Source organism: Brachyistius frenatus, unplaced genomic scaffold (assembly GCF_029030835.1).
Source record: "Brachyistius frenatus isolate BFR_SWC_R1_liver_20210118 unplaced genomic scaffold, ASM2903083v1 Contig_62, whole genome shotgun sequence".
NCBI classification, from domain to species: Eukaryota; Metazoa; Chordata; class Actinopteri; family Embiotocidae; genus Brachyistius; species Brachyistius frenatus.
In genome coordinates this window covers 2218812-2243070 of record NW_027210661.1, presented here as the reverse complement: position 1 = coordinate 2243070, position 24259 = coordinate 2218812, and the positions used below count along the sequence as shown (strand labels likewise).

At 41.4% G+C, this 24259-nt stretch overlaps 1 protein-coding gene across 7 annotated transcripts in view; it reads left to right on the top strand.

The window, feature by feature from the left end:
- Positions 1–24259, top strand: part of dock10 (dedicator of cytokinesis 10) — a 60111-nt gene that overhangs the window by 16700 nt on the left and 19152 nt on the right. For 2 of the 7 annotated variants that reach the window (XM_069706439.1, XM_069706432.1), the window contains exons 1-25: positions 716–1199; positions 7889–8008; positions 11457–11546; positions 12363–12445; positions 14321–14393; positions 14655–14804; positions 15158–15292; positions 15699–15885; positions 16804–16889; positions 17538–17621; positions 17885–18043; positions 18242–18490; positions 18597–18719; positions 19289–19371; positions 19508–19630; positions 19721–19800; positions 19917–20104; positions 20439–20504; positions 20613–20705; positions 20872–20995; positions 21387–21508; positions 21671–21754; positions 23313–23405; positions 23619–23737; positions 23995–24064. In XM_069706439.1, coding sequence (XP_069562540.1) covers positions 1041–1199; positions 7889–8008; positions 11457–11546; positions 12363–12445; positions 14321–14393; positions 14655–14804; positions 15158–15292; positions 15699–15885; positions 16804–16889; positions 17538–17621; positions 17885–18043; positions 18242–18490; positions 18597–18719; positions 19289–19371; positions 19508–19630; positions 19721–19800; positions 19917–20104; positions 20439–20504; positions 20613–20705; positions 20872–20995; positions 21387–21508; positions 21671–21754; positions 23313–23405; positions 23619–23737; positions 23995–24064 — 2943 coding nt within the window. In that variant the 5' untranslated portion in view covers positions 716–1040. Of the gene's footprint in view, positions 1–715; positions 1200–5917; positions 6019–7888; positions 8009–11456; positions 11547–12362; positions 12446–14320; positions 14394–14654; positions 14805–15157; positions 15293–15698; positions 15886–16803; positions 16890–17537; positions 17622–17884; positions 18044–18241; positions 18491–18596; positions 18720–19288; positions 19372–19507; positions 19631–19720; positions 19801–19916; positions 20105–20438; positions 20505–20612; positions 20706–20871; positions 20996–21386; positions 21509–21670; positions 21755–23312; positions 23406–23618; positions 23738–23994; positions 24065–24259 lie in introns of those variants that run through there. The other 5 variants (XM_069706433.1, XM_069706438.1, XM_069706436.1 and 2 more) reach the window with 4 other exon arrangements.

Here is a 24259-nt window from a genome sequence, read left to right as displayed (position 1 = left end):
ACCAGATGTTATGGTAACATGAGTAAAACATTTGAGTGGTACAAGTGATTGTCGCTGACATCAAAAGTGATATAATGGAATTTTAGACCTGTAATACTTCAGTCTGTGTCCTATCACTGGCTGTCTATGAGCTCATCTGAAGGAAGGGGAATTTCACATGTTCTGCAGTCCCTAAACTCCACATGCATGCTTTCATTTGCAAAGCCACCCACTCCCCGCTTTCCATCCACTTTCGGTTCAATAGTTTCTCACCACTCCCCAACACTCTCCCTCGAGCCTCACTCTCTGCCAGCCTCCACTCGGGAACATTACGCAGAATTTACTGTTGCAATCCCATGCATATCCATAAACACAGACCACAATCGCCCTTTCTTTAAAAGAGCAACAGTTTACTTTGCACAATCAGCCGCAGTGTGGTATGTCTGCACTTTAGGTCCTGTCTTCAGTGCATAAACCGCAATAGCACAAACTCAGCCAGCAGATCTCTTGGACTTGAAAGGATTGCTGTAATTGGGAGAAAAAAGGAGAGAGATAGAGCACCAGAATGAAAGTCAGAAATATTATGTAGGTTTGTGTGTGCAGCAGCTGGTTCTGGTCAGCTGACAGCTCTTACAGACTGTGATTTGTTGGATGAGCTGGGCTGGGCTGAACCATGCAGCTGCAGTCAATGTGTGTATTGGAGGAAGAGGGAAAGAGAGAGAGAGAGACATGTAAGGCTGCCAGTGTGTAAGCTCAGCAACAGCAACATTAGGATCTGCAGACTGGAGCAGAGCAGTTCAGCAAGAACAGATAAAGCTTGCAGATCAGGACGGGTAGAAGTGGAGGGGAAGGTGAGGCAGGACACAGAGGGTAGGATGGACCTTTAGTTATTGCTTTGGGCTTGAACAGAGCACAGCACCACTGGCTGGACCAGGGGCTGAACTCAACTGTGTCATCAGAGCAGACTGCTGAGCTCAGACGTAAAAAGGAACCTCAGTTGGTGAAGCCTATACTGCTGGACTTGATCGGGCCGGACCGGGCGTCTACTGCGGGGTTGGATTATGGGTTGCTCGGCCAGCGTGGTCCTGCTCCTACGCTCAGTGGGCGGAGCCGACTGCGGTCACATGTGTTCGCGACAGGACCAGATGTCACTGGATGCTGCCACGCCCACCCTAGAGGGTTACACCACTACCACCTCACCTCTGACCATCATTGTAATGGTAACCAGCACAACTGCACCTCCAAACTTTCCATTAACTGCTGAATGCATGTTTGAGCAGGTAGTGGAGACTAAAGTCTGTTGGTGTTGTGCACAGCGGCATTACATTTTGATGTGAACTCAATTCTGCCTTTTTGTGTTTTCGCTACATTTTTGACTTTCCTTGCCCAACTTCTTTTTTGCTGCCGCCTTCCTCTACTGTCTCTTTGCTGCTGAGGTGGATGTATGATCATTGATTGAGGCCTGCTTGTTCCCCCTCACAGCTGAGAGGCAGAAGGACGGAAATGGAAGGAGGAGAGTAGAGGGGGATGGTGGGGTCAGACATGAGGAATCTAGTTTCTGTGGGAAAAAAAAATCTGCTTTCTCTGCATATGGCCTACAGAGGAGATGATAAAAATAGCCATTTAAACAGAACCATTATAGAGATGGGGGATGAGATGGTGAATGAATGCATGAAAGAATGACTGGCTCGGGGAATTGATGAATGAATTACATGAAAGTACATGTGTGTTTCTACTTACTGACTTTTTTTCAGTTCAGGGCTGCATGTCAGCCATCTGTTTGGTATCTAAATCAACTCGTCTTGGCCAGATTATTTTATTCCCAGAAAGGTCCTGGTTTCTGTAAACCCTGTGGAAAAAATGTTGGAGTTTTGGCAGTGGGGGGATCTTTACAGTCGCCCCTTCTGTTTCCCCTTTCTTTCTTTCCCTCCATAAATCCTTTCTCTTCTGGTGCCCATTTTTTTGGTCTCTGTTGTAAACAGTCATGATAGTTGTACACATCCAAAATCTTGTTAGCCTGCAGATTCTTGTACTGTAGGTATAAATGCATCAGCTGATCTATTCAGGCCAGGTACTGCTTGAAACTATTTTAGCATGCGATGTTTCCAAGTCACAGTAAGAGATTCATCACTGCCTACACCTTTGCTAAAGCATAAATCTTTCTGAAACTTTTACAGTTGAAAGACTACAGCGTACCACTGTAATAAAAATGCAATGTAGGCAAAGTTTTTCTTCCTTTAAATTAGTAACAACAGCAGGTTTCTGCTGCTCAATTATAAGACGGCCAACCAATGTGTGATTCCCTCATGGTGATTTATACAGATGTCGGGGTCTTACTTTTCAAAAGGTTTTATTACATACAGTTACATTAGACACCCATTAGAGGAGTCAGATTATTTGATATTAGGACGTCCAAGTCCAACTCAAATGCCTCAGATGTCAAAGTAGAACTCTCTGTTCACATTCCTACTATGGGGGATGAGTTTACAGTGCCCAACCGCACAAATGTTAAAAGAAAACTAGAAGCATGCTCTTGGTTGTGCTACCTGTGAGGGGTACCTTCTTCAGTCTTTCACAGTGACGTTCTTCTTCTCTTAAAACTGGAATGCCTCTCAAAACACCATGCCCGCTCACTGCTTCACTGCCATAGGTCTTTTTGAAGCATTACAAGGGTGTCAGTTGCCCATTTCCTGAGTTTGGGACAAAATTTCACGTCTGCTCTCTGCTAAAATTTCAGGTCCATTGTGAAATCACAAATGCGCACGGATCAGTGGTTACAAAAACATGTGCAACTCAGGTGATAATGTTGATCAAGGGACATAGATAACTCACAAAAGTTATTGCCTCCCCCAGCTCCATGTGCATTACTGTGCTGTGTTCTGTTTGTGTGCAACAGAAACCGTCTCAAACCTTTTTGTTCACACCTCATATAAGTAAAAAGTGTACCTCCTTCCACTCACTTTTACCTCCCTTCATCTCTTCCTCCATGCTCGCCACTCTCTGTCAGCCTGCCTCTCACACTGTGGTCAGGAAAGCCTGCAATTCCTCCACTCTCTCCTGAGCCACTGTCAGTACTTTGATATTCAACAGTCCAGTCCTCCTGAGGGGATAATTAGCCGCTGACAAGGTGTGAGAATTTGTGAAATGTCACTCTGTGCAAGCAGCTCTGCTTATGGTTTGCAGACTGCTCTTCACACAGCTGAATGGACAGGCCGGAAAAAAAAGTGTAGTGTGAGTTTCGGAAGAAGGCCAGACTTGGGAAAAAAAAGGTTCACTGGCCCACCAACTCAACACATCAAATTGCCTCGAAAGAAACGGCAAACACTGTTTTTCATCAGAGTGACTTCTCTCAGAAGTGTGAGTCCCCATTAGTCCCACCGTGTCTCCTACCAGACCCTGTATTGCTCTAATGATCTAAAGCAGATGGTTTCTGTCTGGGTTCTGCTCCTCTCTGCTGTCTCAGCAGCTGTCTCTGTCCCTCTCTGTCTCCCTCTCTTACTCCCTATCAATCAAATACACTGCTTCTTTTCTTCCTCACTCCCACCTCTCTGTTTTTGACACACATTCCTCTCATCTTTCCCTTAACAGGATGATGAGCCCTCAAATCTCTGCCTGAGAATGACACAGACCAGCTTGTGTACATAATATGCACAGTGATGAAACCTATGAGGCCTCTGTGACTCTGTCTTTTTAGCCTACCTTGATCATTTCCCAACATAGATTCTTCTCTTCTTTCTTCTTCTGACTAATTTCCAGCACTCCCCTTGTCCTACGCCTTCTCTCACAGTTATACCGGAGGTAAGCCATGCTGTGAGCCGCCAGTCTAGCGCTCTACTTGTGCCCTTCATACAGCTGTAGTTTACCAACATCAACACCCACTCTACCTCACCCCTGCTAAGAGGGAGGGAGAGAGAAACAACGGGAGCAGGAGACCTAAAGAGAGATGTTAAAAGGGATGTTTCATAGGGTGAGCCGAACAAGGGAGACGGAGAGAGAATCAAAGGGAAAAAGAAATAAAGGCTGCTGAGGATGTTTGATGAGACGAGGAAGCTATAGCGGAGAGGAAGAGAGGGACGGAGCCAGCTGAGGCAGCTGGTGGAGAACAGAGGAAGGATGGAGGGAAGGAAAGAGTGAAAGAAGAGGCAGGCGGTTCAACTGCTGCTGCTTATTGCTGCAGACGGTAAATAGACTTTCAAGAGTGCATTGTTAAGAGCATAATTATGATTCACTGTTTCGGATAAAAAAAAAAAAAACATCAAAGTCGTATTAACGGTTATTGAATTAGGAAAACATACAGCAGATGAATGCTTCGTTTGAAAGCCTCCTGTCCTGGTAGGATTACAGGGCCATGTTGTTTCACTCTCTTGTGAACATCACAGTTACATTCATAAGACTTGGTATCTCCACTTATTTTTTAAATTCACCACACAAGGTTGCCTAACAAGATGCAAGCTCAAAGTCAAACGAATAACCCATTTTTGCATTTGACACCTTTGATTTTCGCACATTTGCATCTGACGTGTCTTTGCTCTGTAACTTCAAACGTGGCTGTTACTTCATGTCGCTTGACCAACATCAACTGCCATTGGTTTTATTCTGCTATATGAATTACAGCCAAACGTTAAAAAGATTATCATTGTACAATTCTACTTTTCCGTATCTGTGGCCCAGATGAGTGTGTTGCCCACTAATCATAAGGTTGTTGGTTCAATCCCCGGATCCTTCTGTCCACATGCCGAAGTGAAAGACAGTGAACCCCAAGTAACTGTCACCATTGGTGTGTGAATGTGTGTCTGTAAGTAGTTGAGTGGGAGGCAAACTGTGAAGTGTTTTGAAACTGCAGAGGTGATACAGCGTTAGAGAAGTGCTGACTAAATCAACGCGTATGATCAGCAGTACTTTTCCATGCAGGAGTTTTGTATTTATGTGCCCAAGTTTCCAGATACATACCTGAGATTTCTCCCTCTGTCCCTACAATTTGTGGCACGGACAGCACTGAAAAATGACATTTGCAAAATCAACAGGAGTGTGTTTTGTAGAGGAACTTAAAATAATAGGAATATAAGTTTGTTGTATCATCAGAAGTTGTTTCCTCTTGTTCAGATCTCTGTTCTGCTCTGAGGGTTAATCTAGGGAAGTGAGCGTCTATCTGTGTTTGCAGGAAAACATGTAATTGCCTCTGTATTATTAATCATGTTTTTTTTATGTATTTCAATGGGAACATGTATCACTTAACATCTTTGTATGGTTTTATCCTGTATTTTTTAAATATTTATATTCACATACATGTCTTATTTGTTCATTGGTTTGCAGACAGTCCCATGTCAGGATACAGACTGGCTGCGGAACAGGAAGTTGTTGGTTTGCATGAGTGTTCAAATCTGTTTGTATGTTTTTGCGCATGAGTGGTCTGATTTTAAGCTCTTGATTTTGGAAAGAAGAAGGTAATATGAAGAGAGTTGGACTTTGGTTGTGTGTTGTGTGTGAGTGAATGATAGTGCTTAACTGTAAAAAGGGCTTTCTGTTTGTACTATTAGTAATATCTAGGTTTTAAAAAGGTGTTCTTCTGGAAGCTCATGTTATCTTTGAGATATCACCAATATAAAACGTTTGAATGTGATGTGTAGAAACTGGATGGTGGATATCATTGCCGGGGATTTTTTTTTTTTTTTTTTTTTTACTGTGTGTGTGTGTGTGTGTGTGTGTGTGTGTGTGTGTGTGTGTGTGTGTGTGTGTGTGTGTGTGTGTGTGTGTGTGTGTGGTTTTGTGTGTGGTTGATTTTGTGCATGTGGGACAGCAAACATCAACTTCCTCTACATCCACGTGTGCTAAAACGCACTCATAAACCGACTTAGTGTTAGTTCTGCTTCTGAAAGAGCACATGTCTGCTTTGTGTGTTTGGTATAGTTCTCGTTTAATTTAGTTTAGCTGTAACGTGGGCACCTTATTCTGCTGGCAATGAGCTTCAGGAGCAAAATCACCTTCAGGAAGAAAGTAAAGAGCAAACGAGTGCGATCGGCTTTCACCCGGCTGAGTATTGTATGTATTTGTATGCTATTGTCTGTTGTCTGGTAAAACGTTGAATTTGTGCTTCTCTCTCATTTAGTATATAATGACTATTACATGGCTGTAGTTTACTATCAGTGACTTACATCTTTATACAGTGTTTATGATGGTTATATGGGGGGAGGGGGCAGACTTCTTATTTTCTCACAATTACTCTGATGTCATACAGGTCAAAGTAGTCACAATGTTGTACATATGAAAACCTCAGGCCTAATCTACCTGCCTTGTTGCTAATCAAGAGGGTTTTTTTCAAATTTATTGAATTTTTTTTTGTCAATTCAATGTGACAAAATTAGAGTTTTATTGATTCAAAAGGTTAAGTATTATAATAGTTGACATTTAATCAATTCATCGACTAACTGTTTCCGCATTACCTATTATTGAAAAAGATGGTTTTTAAAACTGCTTTACAAGTTTGACTGAACAGAAACGAGGAACAAAAAGCGAGAAACCTCAGCTCTAGATGATCACTATGGAAATACAGTCTGTGTGGAAGGAATATAAAGTGTGCTAACTTTTAATTCTGCACGAGAGTGAATGTTAAACGTGTACAATACAACTAGTAAGATCAATACTGAGGCAGAGGGTTGTCATAAGGCGTGTGTCACGTTTTGTTGAGTTTGATTCTGGCCGTTTTCTCCCCGCGCTCTCTCTTGGTTGTGTGCCAGTAAGAGGCCTGTTGTGACTGTTTTGGTAACTGTGGTGGGTAAAAGCCCTGGGTTGCACGATGTGGGGGAACCAAACCAGAGATCATTACTTCCTCCACCTTCTGACTACAGCCTCATCCAGCTCTCATTTTTCTGCTGTTGCTGCTCTGTTTCTCTCCTGAGTGATAGAAGTAATTTGCCACCTATCGTGAACATGTTTAAAATGTTGACTTTTGTGTGACTAACCGACCTCTTACATAATCCTTCAACAAAGTTTTTAATCTCCTCAAGGAAAGAAAAAGTTAGATGGGAATGGATTGTTTTGTCTGATGTGCAGTTTTACTTTACAGGTTCTCGTTTTGTGGTTTATATATACGCATTAAAAAAAGGTACTGAGAAGGGTGTGTGCAAGCAAGCTGTCATATATAGAAAAGACTGTCAAGTGGCGAGTCAATTATGTAACATTTTCATATTTGCTTATAAAAAAATGTCAGTATATTTTGGGCTTGTTGATGTACATGTGTACTGAATGAGAATTTGTTTGTTTGTGTGTCAGATGAAATGAAACTGTCCTATTGTAAGCATCTAAGAGTCTTCACTCTTTTTCCTGTAATGTCACATATGTATTGCTCAGTGGGGTGTGTCAGTTTCTCACCTCAGCTGTAACCACTTCGAGTACAACTTTTTTAGGCTCCCATGATGTCATGGTGACACACAGGAAATGTCATGATCATGACTATTTTACATTTTCTGTTACCACATGTCATTAAGTGTTGGTTAGGATGAACTTACTGTGATAGTTGCTGCTTTAATGCAGCATATATTTTGTAGGATTCTCTTTCATTCAGACTTCTGTTAGTAAAGTCTTGATGCCATCACAGGGAGTGGTTCTCAAACACCAGGGGGACAAAATAGTAAAGGGCACCTTTCTCTGCTTTAACCCTGTCTGATTATAAATGAGGTATGAAATAAAAATAGTTTGAAGTAGGCATTTGTTTGGGATGTGAAGATGTTTAATACTGATGCCTGTTTGATGCCTAAATTACAGCACATTAATTTTTTTAAACTTTAGTTTGGTGAATCTAAATATCCCAATCTAAAAATCGTTTGCACCAGGCCAGCTTTAAGTACCTTTCGTGCCATATTGTGATGTGGTGCCCACCTCACTGATCAAATATTTGTGTTTCCATTTGCAGCAGGAGAAGCCTAAGCTAATCGATCCTCTTGACTATGAGGCTGTCATCTCTGAACTGGGCGATGAGTTGAAGGAAGACCCTCTCCGAGACCTGCTCCTATTCCCTGACAATGATTTTGCAGTAAGTATGTGTGTGCATGTGCGTCTGTGTGTGGTGATGTGATGCTTTAGTGGTCAATGCAGTCAGAACAAAAACTTTCAAATCTGAACCCTGGTTTTTGGTTGCCTAGAGTGATCTTTTTCATAAAGTTTTGTCGCACAAATTCATTCTATAGAATTCTCATTATGGAGTTATGTATCAATTTATTTTGATTGATTGACTAAGTACACCAGATACCAATTCCCGTAGCTTTTGAGCTTAAATCACCAGTGCTTGATTATATCTTTTTTAAAGATTTTTTTAGGTCTTTGTTAGCGTAGAGATGATAGACAATGAGAGCACAGAAAGAGGAAAATGACATGCATCAAAGGTCCCCGGTGCTAAACCAGCGACAGTCTAAAGACTGCAAGATTAAAACTGCAAGCAGTGATATATGGGCCCTCGCACTCCCGCGCGCCGCCTCCCCGAAGCCGTCTCCCCGACGTGCAGCGTGCGAGGGACCGCGTATCCCCGCTTAAAGTTGCTATTTTTGTCATTTCCAGTGGCCAACAGGGGGCGCTATGAGCGAATATTACCCCACAGGTGTCTTCAGGGTGGGGCTGTTATCATACCCGTGATGTTTGGAGAAGGTCGGTCCATGTACATAAGATTTAAAGCAACTCGTAGTTTCATGGCGAGACGCTCAAAATGGCCGCCTCTTTACGGGCACAGGCATTGACGAAAACAAATTATTTTGATAAGATTTAATCCCAAACATGTTATCTATCCATAGAAACTAAATTCAAGTCGGTGCGACAAAATCCCTAGGAGGAGTTCGACAAAGTACAACGTGTCAGAATCGCCCAAAATGGGAACTAAATTCAAAATGGTGGGCTTCCTGTCGAGTTGACGTAATGGTGCAATGTAACTTTTTTGTGCGTCTAGGTGTGATACACGTGTCCGCCGGATTTTGTGAATTTAGGTAAATGTGGCCGCCGGGGCATCTCTTTAGGGGGCGCTCTCGAGCCATTTGGCCGCGCCCACTTGCGACTCCACTAGAATACGAAATTTTTCACCGGGAGACATATGTGTATCCACTTTCATGAGTTTTTGAATATGATAAAGCCTCCAAAAAGGCAAATCACTTTTCGTAAGAAGAAGAAGAGGAACAGTTTTACGAAAAACAATAGGACTTCGCACCATCGGCGCTCGGGCCCTAATAATTATCAGCGTTGAAACCAGGAGACGTCTTCATATGATGTCTAAAAATATTTTATTTTGTTTAACCATCAATAAAAAAAAAAACAAAGACATTTAATTTAAAGTGATGAGACAAAAGGAGTAATTCTTACAAGCAAATATTCAGTGTCATACTTAATAAATAGCTTAATGTTTAATTGACTGTCAATTACCCAGATGATGATGATGATGATGAACCAAACTGTCATTTCAGTTTTAACTGACTTGACCTTTAAATGACATTTCCCTGACTTTCTGTGCAGTCCCTCCACAACAGTCATAACATTTTAGGTTTAAAGCAGTAATTGGATTTCTGTTCTGTGTCAGTTATGACTTGAACTAGAGCTCCGGCAAGACTTCAAAACTCATCCACAATCGATCTTTGTTTACTATAGTGATGCCAAAGTGTCAGCTGTTAATGTGATAATAACATACTGTGATATGTACCACCTTTTACCCCAGTATGGCACATTTATTCACACTAATAATGCATGTTGAGCATTACAGTCTTTTCATTACAGTCAATGATTTATTCTCTCCGGCTCCCTTTAGCTCTTTGTTCATTAGTACCGTCATTACTGTGCTAATGCGTTACTGCCGACGCAGATCCACTGCACATTAAAATGGCCTAACTGGCTGCTTGTGGTAAAGGGATTCATATGCTGGTGGACCCCAGAGCTGCAGCTTTAATGCATGACTGCTGGTGCTCACCTCCGTCTGCCCACAAGACAATCTCCTCTGATTTTCTTTGTCTGCAGCCGATAGTCTGTAGCCATACTTGTAAGTGAAAGTGGCTTGGCAGAGTATCATTAATGCATTAAAGGCATATACTAGAGCCGCTTCTTTGCCAGTTGGTTAGTGAACTCAGTGCTCAGTGATTGGGCGAGTTATAAATCAAAGTCTGTCTCTGTTCATGCCTTTAGTGCTGACTGGTTTTTCACTCCCGTGCTGCACAATCATATTGGAGGGATTTCCTGTATTTCCTTCTCAGGATGGATGTCCATCCGAAAGATTGAATGTAGATTTTCTGTTTTATGGATCATAAAATGTAATTTTTATAATTAAAGCTGCATGATTCATAGGTTAGGTTATTAGTTGTGGTTCCAATCAGCACTGAAAAAGGGAATATATGTGAAGAGATCTGACTTGAATTATTCATATTCATGGCAATAAAACTGGCCAGAAACAAATTCAAGAAGAGGGAATGACTGCATATTACATTAATATACTGGAGAGCTTTTTGCATATCCTTTTATATCATCCATGGCTCAGGAAGAGGTAATATGTAAGCAATATATTAGTACAGGGAGTCCCACAAAGACTGCTATACTGTCAGCACACTGGTGCTTCAAGCTAAATGCTAACATCAGCGGGATAATATGCTCACAGTGACAAATAGATCTGTTGCTGTGATCACCTGCAGCTTCATATACTGCACAGATAGGTGGCAAATTAAAAGAATAAATAAGGACTTAGTGCCTCATTAGCCCCCCTGAGAACAGAGGTAATGCTTTGTATTCACCAAGTTTAGAGATGAACAAAATTCATCCACAAGATATTTGGTGTTTTAATGCTGATGAAGGTGGAGTGTGCTGTCTAACACGTCAGACCAAAATCTGATCCGTTTTGCATCCTAAAGGGGGAATCCCGCCTCTTTTTCTCTTTGAGGTGTTATGTTGGGTGTTTTTTGGAAGGGGAGTTTTGCCTCATCTGAATTGAGAGTCTGGGGATTAAAAGTCTGTGTCCTGTAAACTTGAGGCAGATTTGAGAATTGGCTGTCACAATAATATTTACTTGACTTGACAGTTGGATTGATGTCCAGTGTGTCTGAAGGCTATACCACATGATTCACATTGTTTAGATAGTCATCAAATCATACCACATAATGTTTCTTTTGTGGTTTATTCTTTTTTTTGTTTAATTTCCATCTGCCAGGATTTTTTTTATTATGTTGCCCTGAACAGAGTAATTGGCTTAGATAGTCAATTGAGGGATGGATAGAGGATTTCATATTAACAGTTATCAGTGTTTCCCACAGCACATAAGGTTTAGCAGCGGTAGGAAGCCCAACACTCCTTACATACATGATTCCCTACATGATATAGCACCTTTTAATTGCATGTAGTAATTTTATAGTATGTTTGTGAGGTTTTCTTTATTTCAGGCAAGCTGGGTCACCTCAGCTCTAAAACACTTTCTACTGACTTGTTGTCATGGTAACAACTCCTCGTCTATCCCTTCATCCCTCCAGGTATCCACGGTGCCTCAGGAGAGACGGACTCTCAAGTCAACTGTTCCTGAGGGGGCAGAACTACAGGCTGAATGTCTGCTGGTCAGACAGGTAAGGTGTGAGTGTGTGCGAGTGTATTTGACACACTCGTGTGCTCGGTTGTGCAGGATTTAACTGAAGCCCGTGTGCTTTGGAATCACCAAGGCTTCGGTTGGTGGTGGTTGGTTCTGTCAGTTTAAGCTGTTCTTAATTAAGGACATGCTGATAGCAGTGGAGCAGTTTCACTGTGCTTCTAAAATAAAGCAGATGTGTGTGCATATCAGGGCTCATTTCAGACCGACCAGCCATCAGCCAAGAGTAATATCCGAGTAGACGGAAACTCCCCAGACAGTATACCGTCACAGCTCACTGGAGACTAGTATGGCTGTCTGACTCCCTCTGCGTTTATTTGTGTCTGCTGTCCTGTCTAAGGGTTGATACTGTGTCTGATAACAGTGGTCTGCTTATAAGTTGTGACATTGCTGAAAAGAGCTCAAGATCTTTCCAGACATATGAATTAATGAGAATAGTAACACGTCATTGAAGGAGCAGACAGGATGTGAAAGTGCCCTACTGTGACTTCCAGTGCACTGTACACGGCCTGTGAGGCTCCTATTTCAACCTGACAAGTCACCTCTAGAGATGTAAAGATATCTTTATTTGCAGATTCCCCGGGGACAGAGTCTTAATTCAGTTCCTTTTATAATTTAAATAATTTAATGGTGACTCCCAGCCTGCACATCAATAACTAGGTCTCTGACTGTACAGAGTAGTGTAGCGATCTTCATGATCTGTAAATATTTCAGCTGCTCCAGGTCTGCGTTTCCCAGAGGGACCATCATTTTGGACAGTTAATATTTTAAACTTAATCCTCATCCTCTCTTCCAGGCCTGCAAGTATTACAACTCTGAGCTAAATGTGGTCCAGTTCAAGTATGATGACTACGCTGGAGACTACCGTCTGCTGCCCAGGTAAAACACCGTTCACTGTATTAACCTGAACCTTCTCATAGATTTTATATGGCTATATCAAACCTTTGTGAGGGCACCAGCTGAAATGTGTTTGTGCAAATTCAGGCAAAGACTTTGTAGAACTCCCTTACAGAAAAAGAAAACACACGTTTCCTATGTTTTCCACATGGGACACATGTGATCACATGTATGACACATGTTTAGCACATGTTGCAACATATGATAACATGAGGAAAATATGTGGCAAAGGAATCTACACGGACTTCATACATTACACCCTGAAAATGTTCCAAAACCACATGTTTCCCATGGGCAAAAATACATGTTTCACACTTGCAGGATCACATGTAGTCAAATGAATTTTTGCACATGTGGAATTCATGTGGTTTTTCTGTAAGGGCTTCCTTTGTTTGGATAACATTTAAGAACCTGGCTTCTATTTGTGAAATAAAAAATTAAAGTCAATCAAAGTTAAGTATTGGAAACACCGTACCGTTGTAATGTTGGCCCTACTAGTGTGGAAAATGAAAAGGGATACCCAGCCCTGTAGGATCTTATATATTTGTCTTTACTTTTCTGTTCATGGATTCTTCTTAATTAACTACAATGAAGCAAAGTTCTATTAATCTATAGCGTCATTATTCTCTGCATTACTTTATATTTTATGTTGTAGAAATTCAAAACGTGGACTCAGGTTTGTTTGACTTGGTGACTTGACTAATGATGTGCTGTATTTTTCCTCATGAACACTCAGACTCATAAGTAGCTGTTAACATCAAGAATGACCGCAATTTATTACACCAAAGTCATTGACAAGAGCCAGAAGGTGGCCGGTGTTGAGTGAAGGAGAAGCTAGAGCTGGAGAGGGAGGGAGTTCCACTCAGAAATATTGACTTTCAGTGCTCCCTCTATCTTTTCTTTGAATATCCGTCATCCAGTCAGACATCAATTCAATCAGTGAGTCATTTATTCAAAGCTGTCAGTCAGTCAAGCGTAGTTTTTGTCAGTCCCAGTGAGACTGACCCAGAGCAGCCCTGCAGTTACCGTTCTCAGCCGCAGGAATGTCCCTCTGCTGTCCCCTGGGTTGCCACTGTATTCTTTCTGTCAGTTCACATGACCTCTGAAATGACATCCAGGATGAACTATAAAGTAAGACGCTGCTTGAACACAAGTTAGAGCACAATACTGCTAAAATATCATCCCATAAAGTTCACTTGTCCTCTCATCTTGGATGTGGGAAACACGGCTATTGTATGGCGTGTTTACAGAGCTAACAAGCTAACCAAACATTAACTCTATGCTCAAAGATTTACAGTACAAGCTTAAGTAAAATGCATTCATGAAATCATGATGCAATCAGAATATACAGTTGATGTGGTTGTCACCGCTGTGATTTGAGTGGAGCGACCTTAATTGGTGGAGGCCAGTATTGGCATTCCTGTATCAGTAGCCAGTAGCCATCACAGTCACCAGAATTTTGCTAAACATAGTCCAACAAGGGATTTTCTCAGACAGCCTTTATGACTGTGACTTTTAGCAGAGGGCGGTTCCAGTGTTATCCTCCACAGACTGCAGCCTCGCCGTCTGCAGCTCACAGCACACACACACAAAGGCATTTCATCACGTGGCTCACACACAAAGATGGGACAGCCTTTGAAATCAGTGGAGCGGGAGTGAGCAAGGACTACCTATTGTTGACTCCTGACAGAGAGCGATGCAGCAGTCAGCCACCCACAGTCGTTTGCTCTACCCAAATGGATTAATTGATTAATTAAATGCATTAATTGAATTCCAGAAATCATTTTCTCTTTCCATCAGTGTATTTAATTTTCAGATATCCACATCTTCTCAACGTCTTGCTCCATTCCTTTACAGGAAGCTGTACAAGGCAGAGAAGCTGCCATCCCATTCTTTTGAGATTGACCATGAAGATATGGACAAGGATGAGGTCAGTAATGACCATCTTCTGTCAAATGCCTTTCAGAGTGAATGCATTACATACTGGATACATCTTGGGCCACGTGTTTCAATTGGTTTACTGCAGCCTTAAAGCTGTTAAAATATACTTTGCAGGATCAGTTAGTTCATTACAGGTCAGCGGGACATTGTTCATAAATTACATTTGAGTCGACAAAGTCATCTGCCCCTGTGTGTCAGAGGGATGAATGGGAAGCTAATGCATCTATAACTGGCCATATTTGTTTTACAGGATACCACCTCTCTGTCCTCGTCCAAAGGGGGAGGGGGAGGAGGCGGTGGTGGAGGAGGAGGAGGAGGGGCGGGGATTGGTGTGTTTCGGTCGGGCTGGCTTTACAAAGGGAATTTTAACAGCACCGTCAACAATAGTATCACTGTTCGGGTGAGGAAATGTCTGATGCTTTCCCTTTACGCACACACGCACACGCACGAACACGCACACAGTTCTTCTGTCTTGGTTTTAAACCTTGTCCGCAGGTCTTCCCATGTACTCACTTTGCTCTCTGACCTGTTAAACTCTGTTTGAACTTGTGACATATTTTTAACCAGAAATCTTAAGCTAAATTAAGCTAAAAGAGTGCTTGCATTATTGTTCATAGTTCATTCTAAACTTTCCAATAAACCCAAAATAGTTGTAGAATAATTGTCTTTTTGTGATTAGTTAAATGATTAGTTACCCATAGCTTGTTCATTAAGCCAGGTTAATGTATTTGAACTGTATTTCTATCTGTGCAGTCATTCAAAAGGAGGTATTTCCAGCTCACGCAGCTGACAGATAACTCCTACATCATGAACTTCTACAAAGATGAAAAAATATCAAAGGAACCCAAAGGGTGCATCTTCCTTGATTCGTGCACAGGTGTGGTACAGGTGGGTTTTAAAGCATTCATATAAGAAAGGACGCAATACAACACCATACTTGCTGTAGACCATACAGTGTAATGTACATTTTTTTTCAGATGTAGCTATATATACTGTGTATGTGTCTATGTATGCAAGATATGAAAAGGCTGCAAGAATATAGATAAAACACATCTGCACACTTTAATCCATTGTAATAAAGTAGTCTAATCTATGCTTTTATGTCCAAAGACCTGCATCAGAGCCTTTTTAATCAATAGTCAGAAAATAAAACCTGCTCTTTTATCGTTTTACTGAGACACAGGTTTTTTTTGTATAGTTGCTCTACTGGAAAATGTAGCTCTAGGCATGATCACAAAGAATACAAAATCTGACTGTTATCATGTTATCCTATCCATCCATTCGTCCCCTAAAGAATAACCGCCTGAGGAAACATGCCTTTGAGCTGAAGATGAACGAGGTTACGTACTTTGTGCTGGCCGCGGAGAGTGAGCAGGACATGGAGGACTGGATTAGCACATTGACACGCATCTTACAGATCAGTCCCCACGACGGGCCCGCTCCAGACCGCAAGAGCCTGGACCTCACAGAACATCGGCAGGGTGAGAGTGAGATCTGTTTTTGTACTTACACAAAGTCTACCTACGATGGATGTAGAGTGAGGGAGCTGAAAAACAGTTGGAAACGGAAAAGGGGATGGAAACACAAATGGTAATTTAGAGGAGAAAGAGGTATTTAAAAAGAGACAAAAAGAGATTTTTGCATATATTTTCCAGCGTATGGATAAATCATGGTGCCCTTAAGAGAGGTATACACCCACTGTCAGCAAAAATGTAGCTGTTACTTCTCTGTCTGACTAACTCGAACTATAAATAATATTTGTCATTTTGCCATGGCCTTAACAGGGAATTTCTGCAGAGTTGGGGCTCAGTCCATAACATCCCTTTCAGGAAATGAGACTTGACACCAAACAGTGACTCCACCTTAGAGCATCAAAAGTAGTTATTAAAAAACCTTGTGTGCCAGCTCTGTGAGAGGTTTGGCATGCGTCCACAGCCTGTAACATAACATAACACACTGATAGAGCATTGAAAATGGACCCAGTCAAACGTGAAGGAATGATGTAATAGCCTCAGCCTTCATGCCTCTGTGGTCTGTTAGCATGCCTCTAAATCAGGCTGCGGGTGTGTGGTGACCTACCATTAATGAGCCATTTGGTTCAGCATGGCCTTTGGGAAGAATTGCTCCAGGCAACATGAAGGATATATTTCTACAGAAGTCTGTCTGCTTTATTATCCATGAACACCACAAATGGAGCCATATTTTTTATTCTGAGATGGATATATGTCTGCAGACTCTGCTTAGTGTGTATTTAATGTTCCGCTTTAGAAAATGTTATTTGGCCTTTAACATAAACTGGACTGCTCAGATAAACCTCCCCATCCACCTAATGATGACAGTCATCACTCATAAATAGAAGCCGCTCCCAGGAGTCCTGATTATGTGTGTTCTCTCTCCAGATGTGTTTGACCTGTCGCTGAGTGACTGCTGTTTGCAGGAAAATGAAGAGACTACAGAGAACGGCATCAATCCGGAGCTCGCAAAGGTTTGCTACCATGTTTTTCAAACATATGAAGCAATGTTTTCCTTATTAGGTCCAAAGTTATTTGTATTTCATCCTGCACTGTCACAAGCATACATGTACATGTACGTTTCCACGTACACTGAGCATGCCGCTCAATGATTTTGTGTTCCCACCAATCAACAACTGATGATGGTAATTTATACCGAAGCATAGAAAAACTTCAGAAACAGAACAGAAAGAATAGGTCTGTTAGTCAGTGTAAACATGGATTTGACAATGCTGGTTTCAAGATATTCAAAAGTTCGGCTTTGCAAATATTTTATGAGCAAAAAATTCATTTGTCATGTTTTTTCAGGCCTCAAAAAAGCCTACGAGGCATTTTTTTTTGTGAGAAACACTGAAAATAAATGTAACTGTCTTTGTTTACATGAAAACTCCACAGGCTATCTTAAAGTTCAAGTCAGCAGAACACACTAGAAACGTGAAAGTCAGAACATGCACATTTCTATTTAACACATGCACATACACAAATGTCAGTTGTCCGGAAAAACCTCTCTATTTTCACTGATATCACTCGACTTAATAGACATTAAGCTATTTATTATTTGTACTGAGTCTTTGACTGCCGGTGTCTTTCTGTTTTCCTGCCATTTTTCCTGTTTCCTGTAGTATATCTCAGAGACAGATGAGGGAATTCGCTCAGCTAGAAGAGAGGAGCGGTTGAATCTGTTCTCCCTTGATCCTGACACTCCTGTAAGTACAAAAAGTTTAGCCACACATCTCCAGGTATATACAGTATGTGTGATGATAGATTTTATTTTTTCAATTTTGTACTTTGTTTTACATTTGACCTATTTAAATCCAATTTTGACTTCATGTAAAGCTGTACTTTATGGTGTTTGTGTGCAGTTTATGCTGCACTTTTAACCAGATCTCCTTCATTGTTAAATATTTCTCCTTGAAATAAAAATAAAATAAAGCATGCGTCCACGCAAACTGTGTTTCACCAACCACAGGTTCTGAGGAGCCCTCGGACTGAACATTCATCCACTGAAAACACACCAGTACGTCCGTTCGAGGAGAAGCTGGGCAGAAGGTTTATGGTAACTTGTCGATCCCTCAACCTCATGCTCCAGGGCTGTGTCAACGAGAGTGAAACTGGACCGCTCACTAATGTGAGGATAAGAAACATTTACCTCTTACTCTCTTAGACAATTATTTAGACATTTAACATGCCTCATCACCGACGTTTGCATTATTCCTTTGATATTTGTGAAGTGAAGCTATGTAACTTTTACATCTAAAGGAAATAATTTTTACTGTATGTATCTGTACATTTGCTGACAATGACCATGCTGATTATGCTCCACTAGATTGAACCCTTCTTTGTGTCGCTGGCTCTGCTGGATGTACGAGAAGGGAGAAAAGTGTCCGCAGACTTCCACGTGGACCTCAACCATGAGGTGGTGCATCAGATGCTCGGAGGCTGCAGTAACGGAACGGGGGCTCCTGGTCTGGGGGTTGGAGGTCAGGAGAATGGCTTGTGCTCCCCTGCTGAGAGGAAGCCAGGTGACTGTTATCTCAGCCTGGACCTGGAACACTGGCTCTGCTTTCCCAAACAGGTACAGGATGTTTCATAGATGCAGTCAAGTGATGTATGCTCTCATTCCATCCCTATTTTAACATGTAGACTCACTCTTCTATGCCTCTCCAATGGTGTCCATGCAGGCAATTTTCTCAGTGACCAACCCTCATACAGACATAGTGATGGTGGCAAGAGTGGAAAAGGTGCTGATGGGAAATATTACTTGTGGCACCGAGCCTTATATCAAGAATACAGACTCCAGCAAGGTCAGAAAGTCATCTTCTAAAATCCTTCTTACTGCTGTGACTGCTTTTCCTCAGTATTTACATCTATTCTTGTTTTTTATTCATCATTGATCAACAAAATAGAGCTAAAGCCTTTAAAGTGTCCTATCTCAGAGCAGGCAGGGGAAATGGTCCATTAAACTGGCTGTTAAGGCATTTATTGTAAGAAAAATGGCTTAATCTAATAAAATAGTGTGACATTTGCAAAATGGTTTTCCTGTAAGCTCAGAGTTTATCTTCATCAATGAATGCCAGTCAGGTCAGATAGTTCAGAAATGAGGTTTTTCCAAGATGCAATCCAAGACATTTCCTGGCTTCCCCCACTGGCAGGGCTCCATGTGGTCTTTGTTTAAAAGGCTAAGTGAATCACCAGACATGAGACCTGCTGTCAGAGTTGTATTAAACAACCTCTGTTTAGTTTGTCACTCTTGACACTCCTACATCAGCTGGAATTTAGGGCTGATGACATCCCACTTGATTCAAGCATGTCAGCTGTGGCTTCTTGTTAATGTTTCTCCCCGTCCACCTTTCTCTACTTGTGTCCTAAACAGATTGTTCAGAAGATTTTGAAATCCAACAAACAGTTTTGCAGTAAATTGGGAAAGTACCGCATGCCGTTTGCTTGGTCCGTCAGGTCAGTGACCGTGCTTAAAGGCTCTGCTTCCACAACACTTAAAAATGTCTCCACAGCGTTATCCTCCTGGGATTTAATCTTACCCAACATTGGTGGTTTCTATGTCTCTTTTTCTATTGTCTCTTTTTTATTACAGGCCAGTGTTTAAGGACAACCATGGGGCACTGGACCGAGAGTCTCGTTTCTCACCCCTTTTCAAACAGGAGAGCAACAAGATTTCCACAGATGACCTGATTAAGCTGGTGTCTGAGTACAGGAGGTAAGATGGTTTTACCTGCAAAGTCGGTCGTGTACACTTCTCTCAGATAAGATGCTCATTTCTTAAAACATTTTATTCAAACTTTTGCAGGGCTGAGAAGACCAGCAAACTGCAAACCATTCCTGGGACAGTGGACATCGCAATGGACTATGTTCCATTGGAGCATCCTAGTATGTCCGCTGTTCAGCCAATACTTCTTCTCTGTCGCTGTTCATCCATGTTCCCAATCCGCTGTCTTTCTGCTTTACCTTCGCTACTGTGACACATGTTTGAAACTCTCTGTCAGACTGCATGACGTCCTCCTATGTGCCGGTGAAGCCCTTTGAGGATCTGAGCAAACAACAGCCCACGGTGGAGGTGGAGGAGTTTGTCCAGGACACCACCAAGTTCACTCAGCCACACCGCGTCTACAGAAACCACATCTATGTCTACCCTAAACACCTGAAGTATGACAGTCAGAAGAGCTTTGCCAAGGTATGACACTAAAGATTTAGTATAATTTAATAGAAACCTAACTTAAAGTTCATTCAAAAAAATGTTGTAATCCCTTATTTTGTCTTTGATTTGCTTAAATGTTTCAAATTCATCTGATTGTTTTGATATGTAAAGTTGTTCAGCACTTTGGTCAACTATTGTTGAATTTAAATGTGCCATGTGCATCAGTAAAACTGAACTGAGAAAAAAAAAAATCAATTGTAAGATGATTTACAGCATTCCCCTTGATTTTTATGCACTTCATATATTTTTATTGTACAGTTTTTTGTGCATGTCGAGTCATTTAATATTACAATGGCCCTCTTGTTCACAGGCTCGTAACCTTGCAGTGTATGTGGAGTTCCGCAGCTCAGATGAAGACGTTGCCAAACCCTTAAAGGTAGAAAGTTATCCAAAAACATGCTGATGGGACATTTATTGGCTTTTATATGAGTCAGTCTTTCTCCGGCTAAGCTTTCTATATCATGGGAAACTGATGTTTTTGCAGTGCATCTATGGCAAGCCAGGAGGACCAGTATTCACCGCAGCAGCCTGCTCCACAGTCCTTCATCACTCTCAGAATCCCGACTTCTATGATGAGGTGAGGACCGGGGTTGGAAAAGAATTTGAAGAGTCATCACAGAAATAAGTAGAATCTGGAGGTGGCTCAACTTTAGCTTTCCCTGCCTTTAGCAAGAATATGTGTTCATGCCAAATTACAACAAACTACAACACATATAACCCATGAAATGTTTTTGTGTCCTCAGGTGAAGATTGAGCTTCCTACCCAACTCCATGAAAAGCACCATCTTCTTTTCTCCTTTTACCATGTCACCTGTGACATCAATGCAAAGACAAATGCCAAGAGGAAAGAGGCCCTGGAGACCCCAGGTGAGATGGTGGCAGTAGTGGAAGAAGTATTTAGATCCTATATTTTATTAAAAGTACCAATACAGTAATTTCAAGTAGTGCTGAATGAAAAATCCTACTTTGTTAAAAGTACAGATGTATTAGCAGCAAAATGTAGTTCAAAGATTAAAGTAAAAGTCCTAGTTTGGTTTCTCTAACTGATATATAAAGTAGCTGAAGTATAAAGTAGCATCAAATGGAAATGCTCAAGTACAGTACAAGTACCTCTAAATTGCACCTAAGTACAGTACCCGAGTAAATGTTCTTGACTTTACCCCCACTGGACAATAACAGATCTCAAGCCAGGTTATTTTGTGTTTGCCATTTTCCAATATTCAGTATTTTTGTATTTTACATGGGTGTTTTTCTTTAGTGGGGTATTCTTGGCTGCCTCTCCTCAAAGAAGGCCGTGTGACATCTCAGGAGTTCAGCATCTCTGTCTCTTGTAACCTGCCGCCTGGATACCTGGCCATCAAGGAAGCCAGCAACAGCAAGGTGAGGTCGAGGAGGAGAGTGGGAGAGGAGCGTGAAACTATCCCAAATCCTACTGAACAATAAAAACAGGAATTTTTGAGAGATGAAGGAAATTACTCATTACAGCATGTGATTAAATGAGTTGGTGTGAAAACATGCTCATGCTGTCTTCCCTTCTTACAGAATGGAGCAGATGTGAAATGGGTCGATGGAGGAAAAGCTATCTTCAAAGTTTCCACCAATGTCGTCTCCACAGTGTACACTCAGGTCAGACCATCATTTGGGTTTCTGAGGTTTCATTTTTTTACTGGCTTACTGATACTGTGATGAACTGTTTTCTGTGTTCAAAGTATGCCTCATCTTTTGACTTGTGAATTCTGTGATAGCCCCACATGACCCTGAACAATTTGAGTGGAGTAGAAAATTAATGAATGGGTTTCTACCTACAGTTTCACCCACTAAATTGTTGTAAAATGAGCCAGAACGATAACACGCCCTGTCACGGTCTCGGCCTCAAAGGAACACTTCAACTCAAAGTGAAATTGCCAGCCATTTTCCTTTTCTCAGCTGTCCGATCTCAGCTTTTGCCTACAGAATAATATTGAATGGGGCCTGCCTGTGTGTAATTCTAAAATGGACATAAAATAACCTTTAGATATCCCTAAACGAATTATGCAGCTTGCAAACCAATGCAATGTGAGTCCAAGATGCACAGCATTAGTGGATAGTGTAGTAGCGTCTTCTTGTGTATACATGAAATAAAGGAAATGGACTGTGTCTGTTTACAGTTTGCCAGCAGAGGATGTTTGGAGCCCTGCACAGCAATCTCTTGATTGGCTGGTGGGTCTAAATCAGATCAGTGGCTAGGTTTTAGTTTCAATTGCTACTAAATTAATTAAATAAAGACAAATCAAGTCAAACACATTTATAGAGGAAATGTGAAAATATCAAATGTCTTTACAGAAACGTTATATGTACAGTCAGATATCCATGACATTATCTATAATTATAATCTATATATATTATTATCTATAATAATAGAGACAGATGGAAACAAAGACCATTCACACCTAAGGGCAATTTGTAGAACCACCAATTAACCTGAGACACATGTCTTTGGATGGTGGGAGGAAGCCGGAGCACCCGGAGAGAACCCACGCAGGCACAGAGAGAACATGCAAACTCCCCACAGAGAGGCCCAGGTCCGGATTTGAACCTGGAGCCTTTTTGCTGTGAGGCGACAATGCTAACCACTGCGTCGCCACACAGTCAGATATGTCATTTGAAAATAACATTAAATTATTTTAGATGCATGTTGAAATACAGTAACCGTTTAGCACAGAAAATGTAGAATTATAAGAATATGATTTTGTATCATGTACACACAATAATGTTCAAACAAAAGATGCTCAAAACATATCAATAGATATTAATATCTTCTCTTGGTATCACAGGTGGGTTTTGTGTTCCAACAAACTTTCTACAACCATGAATGAAAAATTCAAGTGTGTACTGCTCACCTGTGCAGGTGTTTTTGTACACTAGCAAGGAAGAATTGCTTCATTCAGCCTCATTTGCACAATTGTCCTCCTAAAAAAAACTTTAAACAAAAAAAGTATGAACTCTGGTTATTTTGTGTTGTTGTTTTTGAAGTTTAAACCCTTTCAAGTGTTTGAGATAAGGCTGAGACTGAACCACTCAATAACATAGTTGTGAAGTATTGAAGTTCACATTCCAGCATTAACTGTCACTTAAAAAGGAGCCAGTCCACTAAGTGATCTTGCAGATTCAAGCAGTTTTTCATAGATCCTTCTCTCTTTGCCAGGACCTCCACCTGAACCGATTCTTCCAGCAGTGCCAGAAGAGAGAGCTGGACCTCTCTCAGCCTCCTACCTCCAACTTCCTCAACTGCCTGAAGGTCAGAGAAAAGCCACTACATCTCTTCAAATCTCACTAATTGTGACTGAGACAAAAACCAGGACATTGACTACTAAACACATGTCAATGCAACACTGTTTCAGGCTTTTTTCAGCCTCTTCATGGGTTTTTATTTACCCTTTTCAATCTCAGTCTTCTCCACCTCCTCATCCTCCTCCTTCTCCTCCTCTGCTTCTTTTCCATTCTTTTCCAGGGTCTCCTCAGTATGGAGAAAATCCCAGTGATCGTCAGATTCCTGCCAGTGCTCTTCAACCAGCTGTTCAAGGTTCTCACTCAGAATGACAATGATGAGGTCACTACTGCCACCACCAGGTAGGCAGTGGTACTACAGGGGTCCTCAACAAATGTACATCAGTATTCTGGATCAATACATGTGGCAAAACACACAGCAAGAAAAAGCACGTAGTGTTTGAAAATGACAGTTTTAATTGCTGGTATTTGACGTTTTGGTTCTTGTATGAATAAGCCAGGCTTATCTAAAAACAAGTTCTTCCAGCTATTGAAGAGAAACAAAGAGAAAAAGTGTCTGACAGTTTTTGATCGATACTTTCTTTGTTCTGTGTCTGCAGAGTGCTAGTCCACATTGTTGCCAAGTGTCATGAGGAAAATCTGGATCACTACCTGCAATCCTTTATCAAGGTAAAATCGAGGGTGGTGTGTGTTGTGTGCAGTAATCCTTGGATTTTGTGTGTGTACTGAGAAATATCATATAATAATTTTGAAGGTTGTTGTTTTCCACAAAGGAGTGGAATCCTCCATGCACAAGCAGTATCATTTGTAGAGAGAAAGAAAACAGAAAAAGGGGGCTGTATGTGTTTGCCTGTGTGTATATTT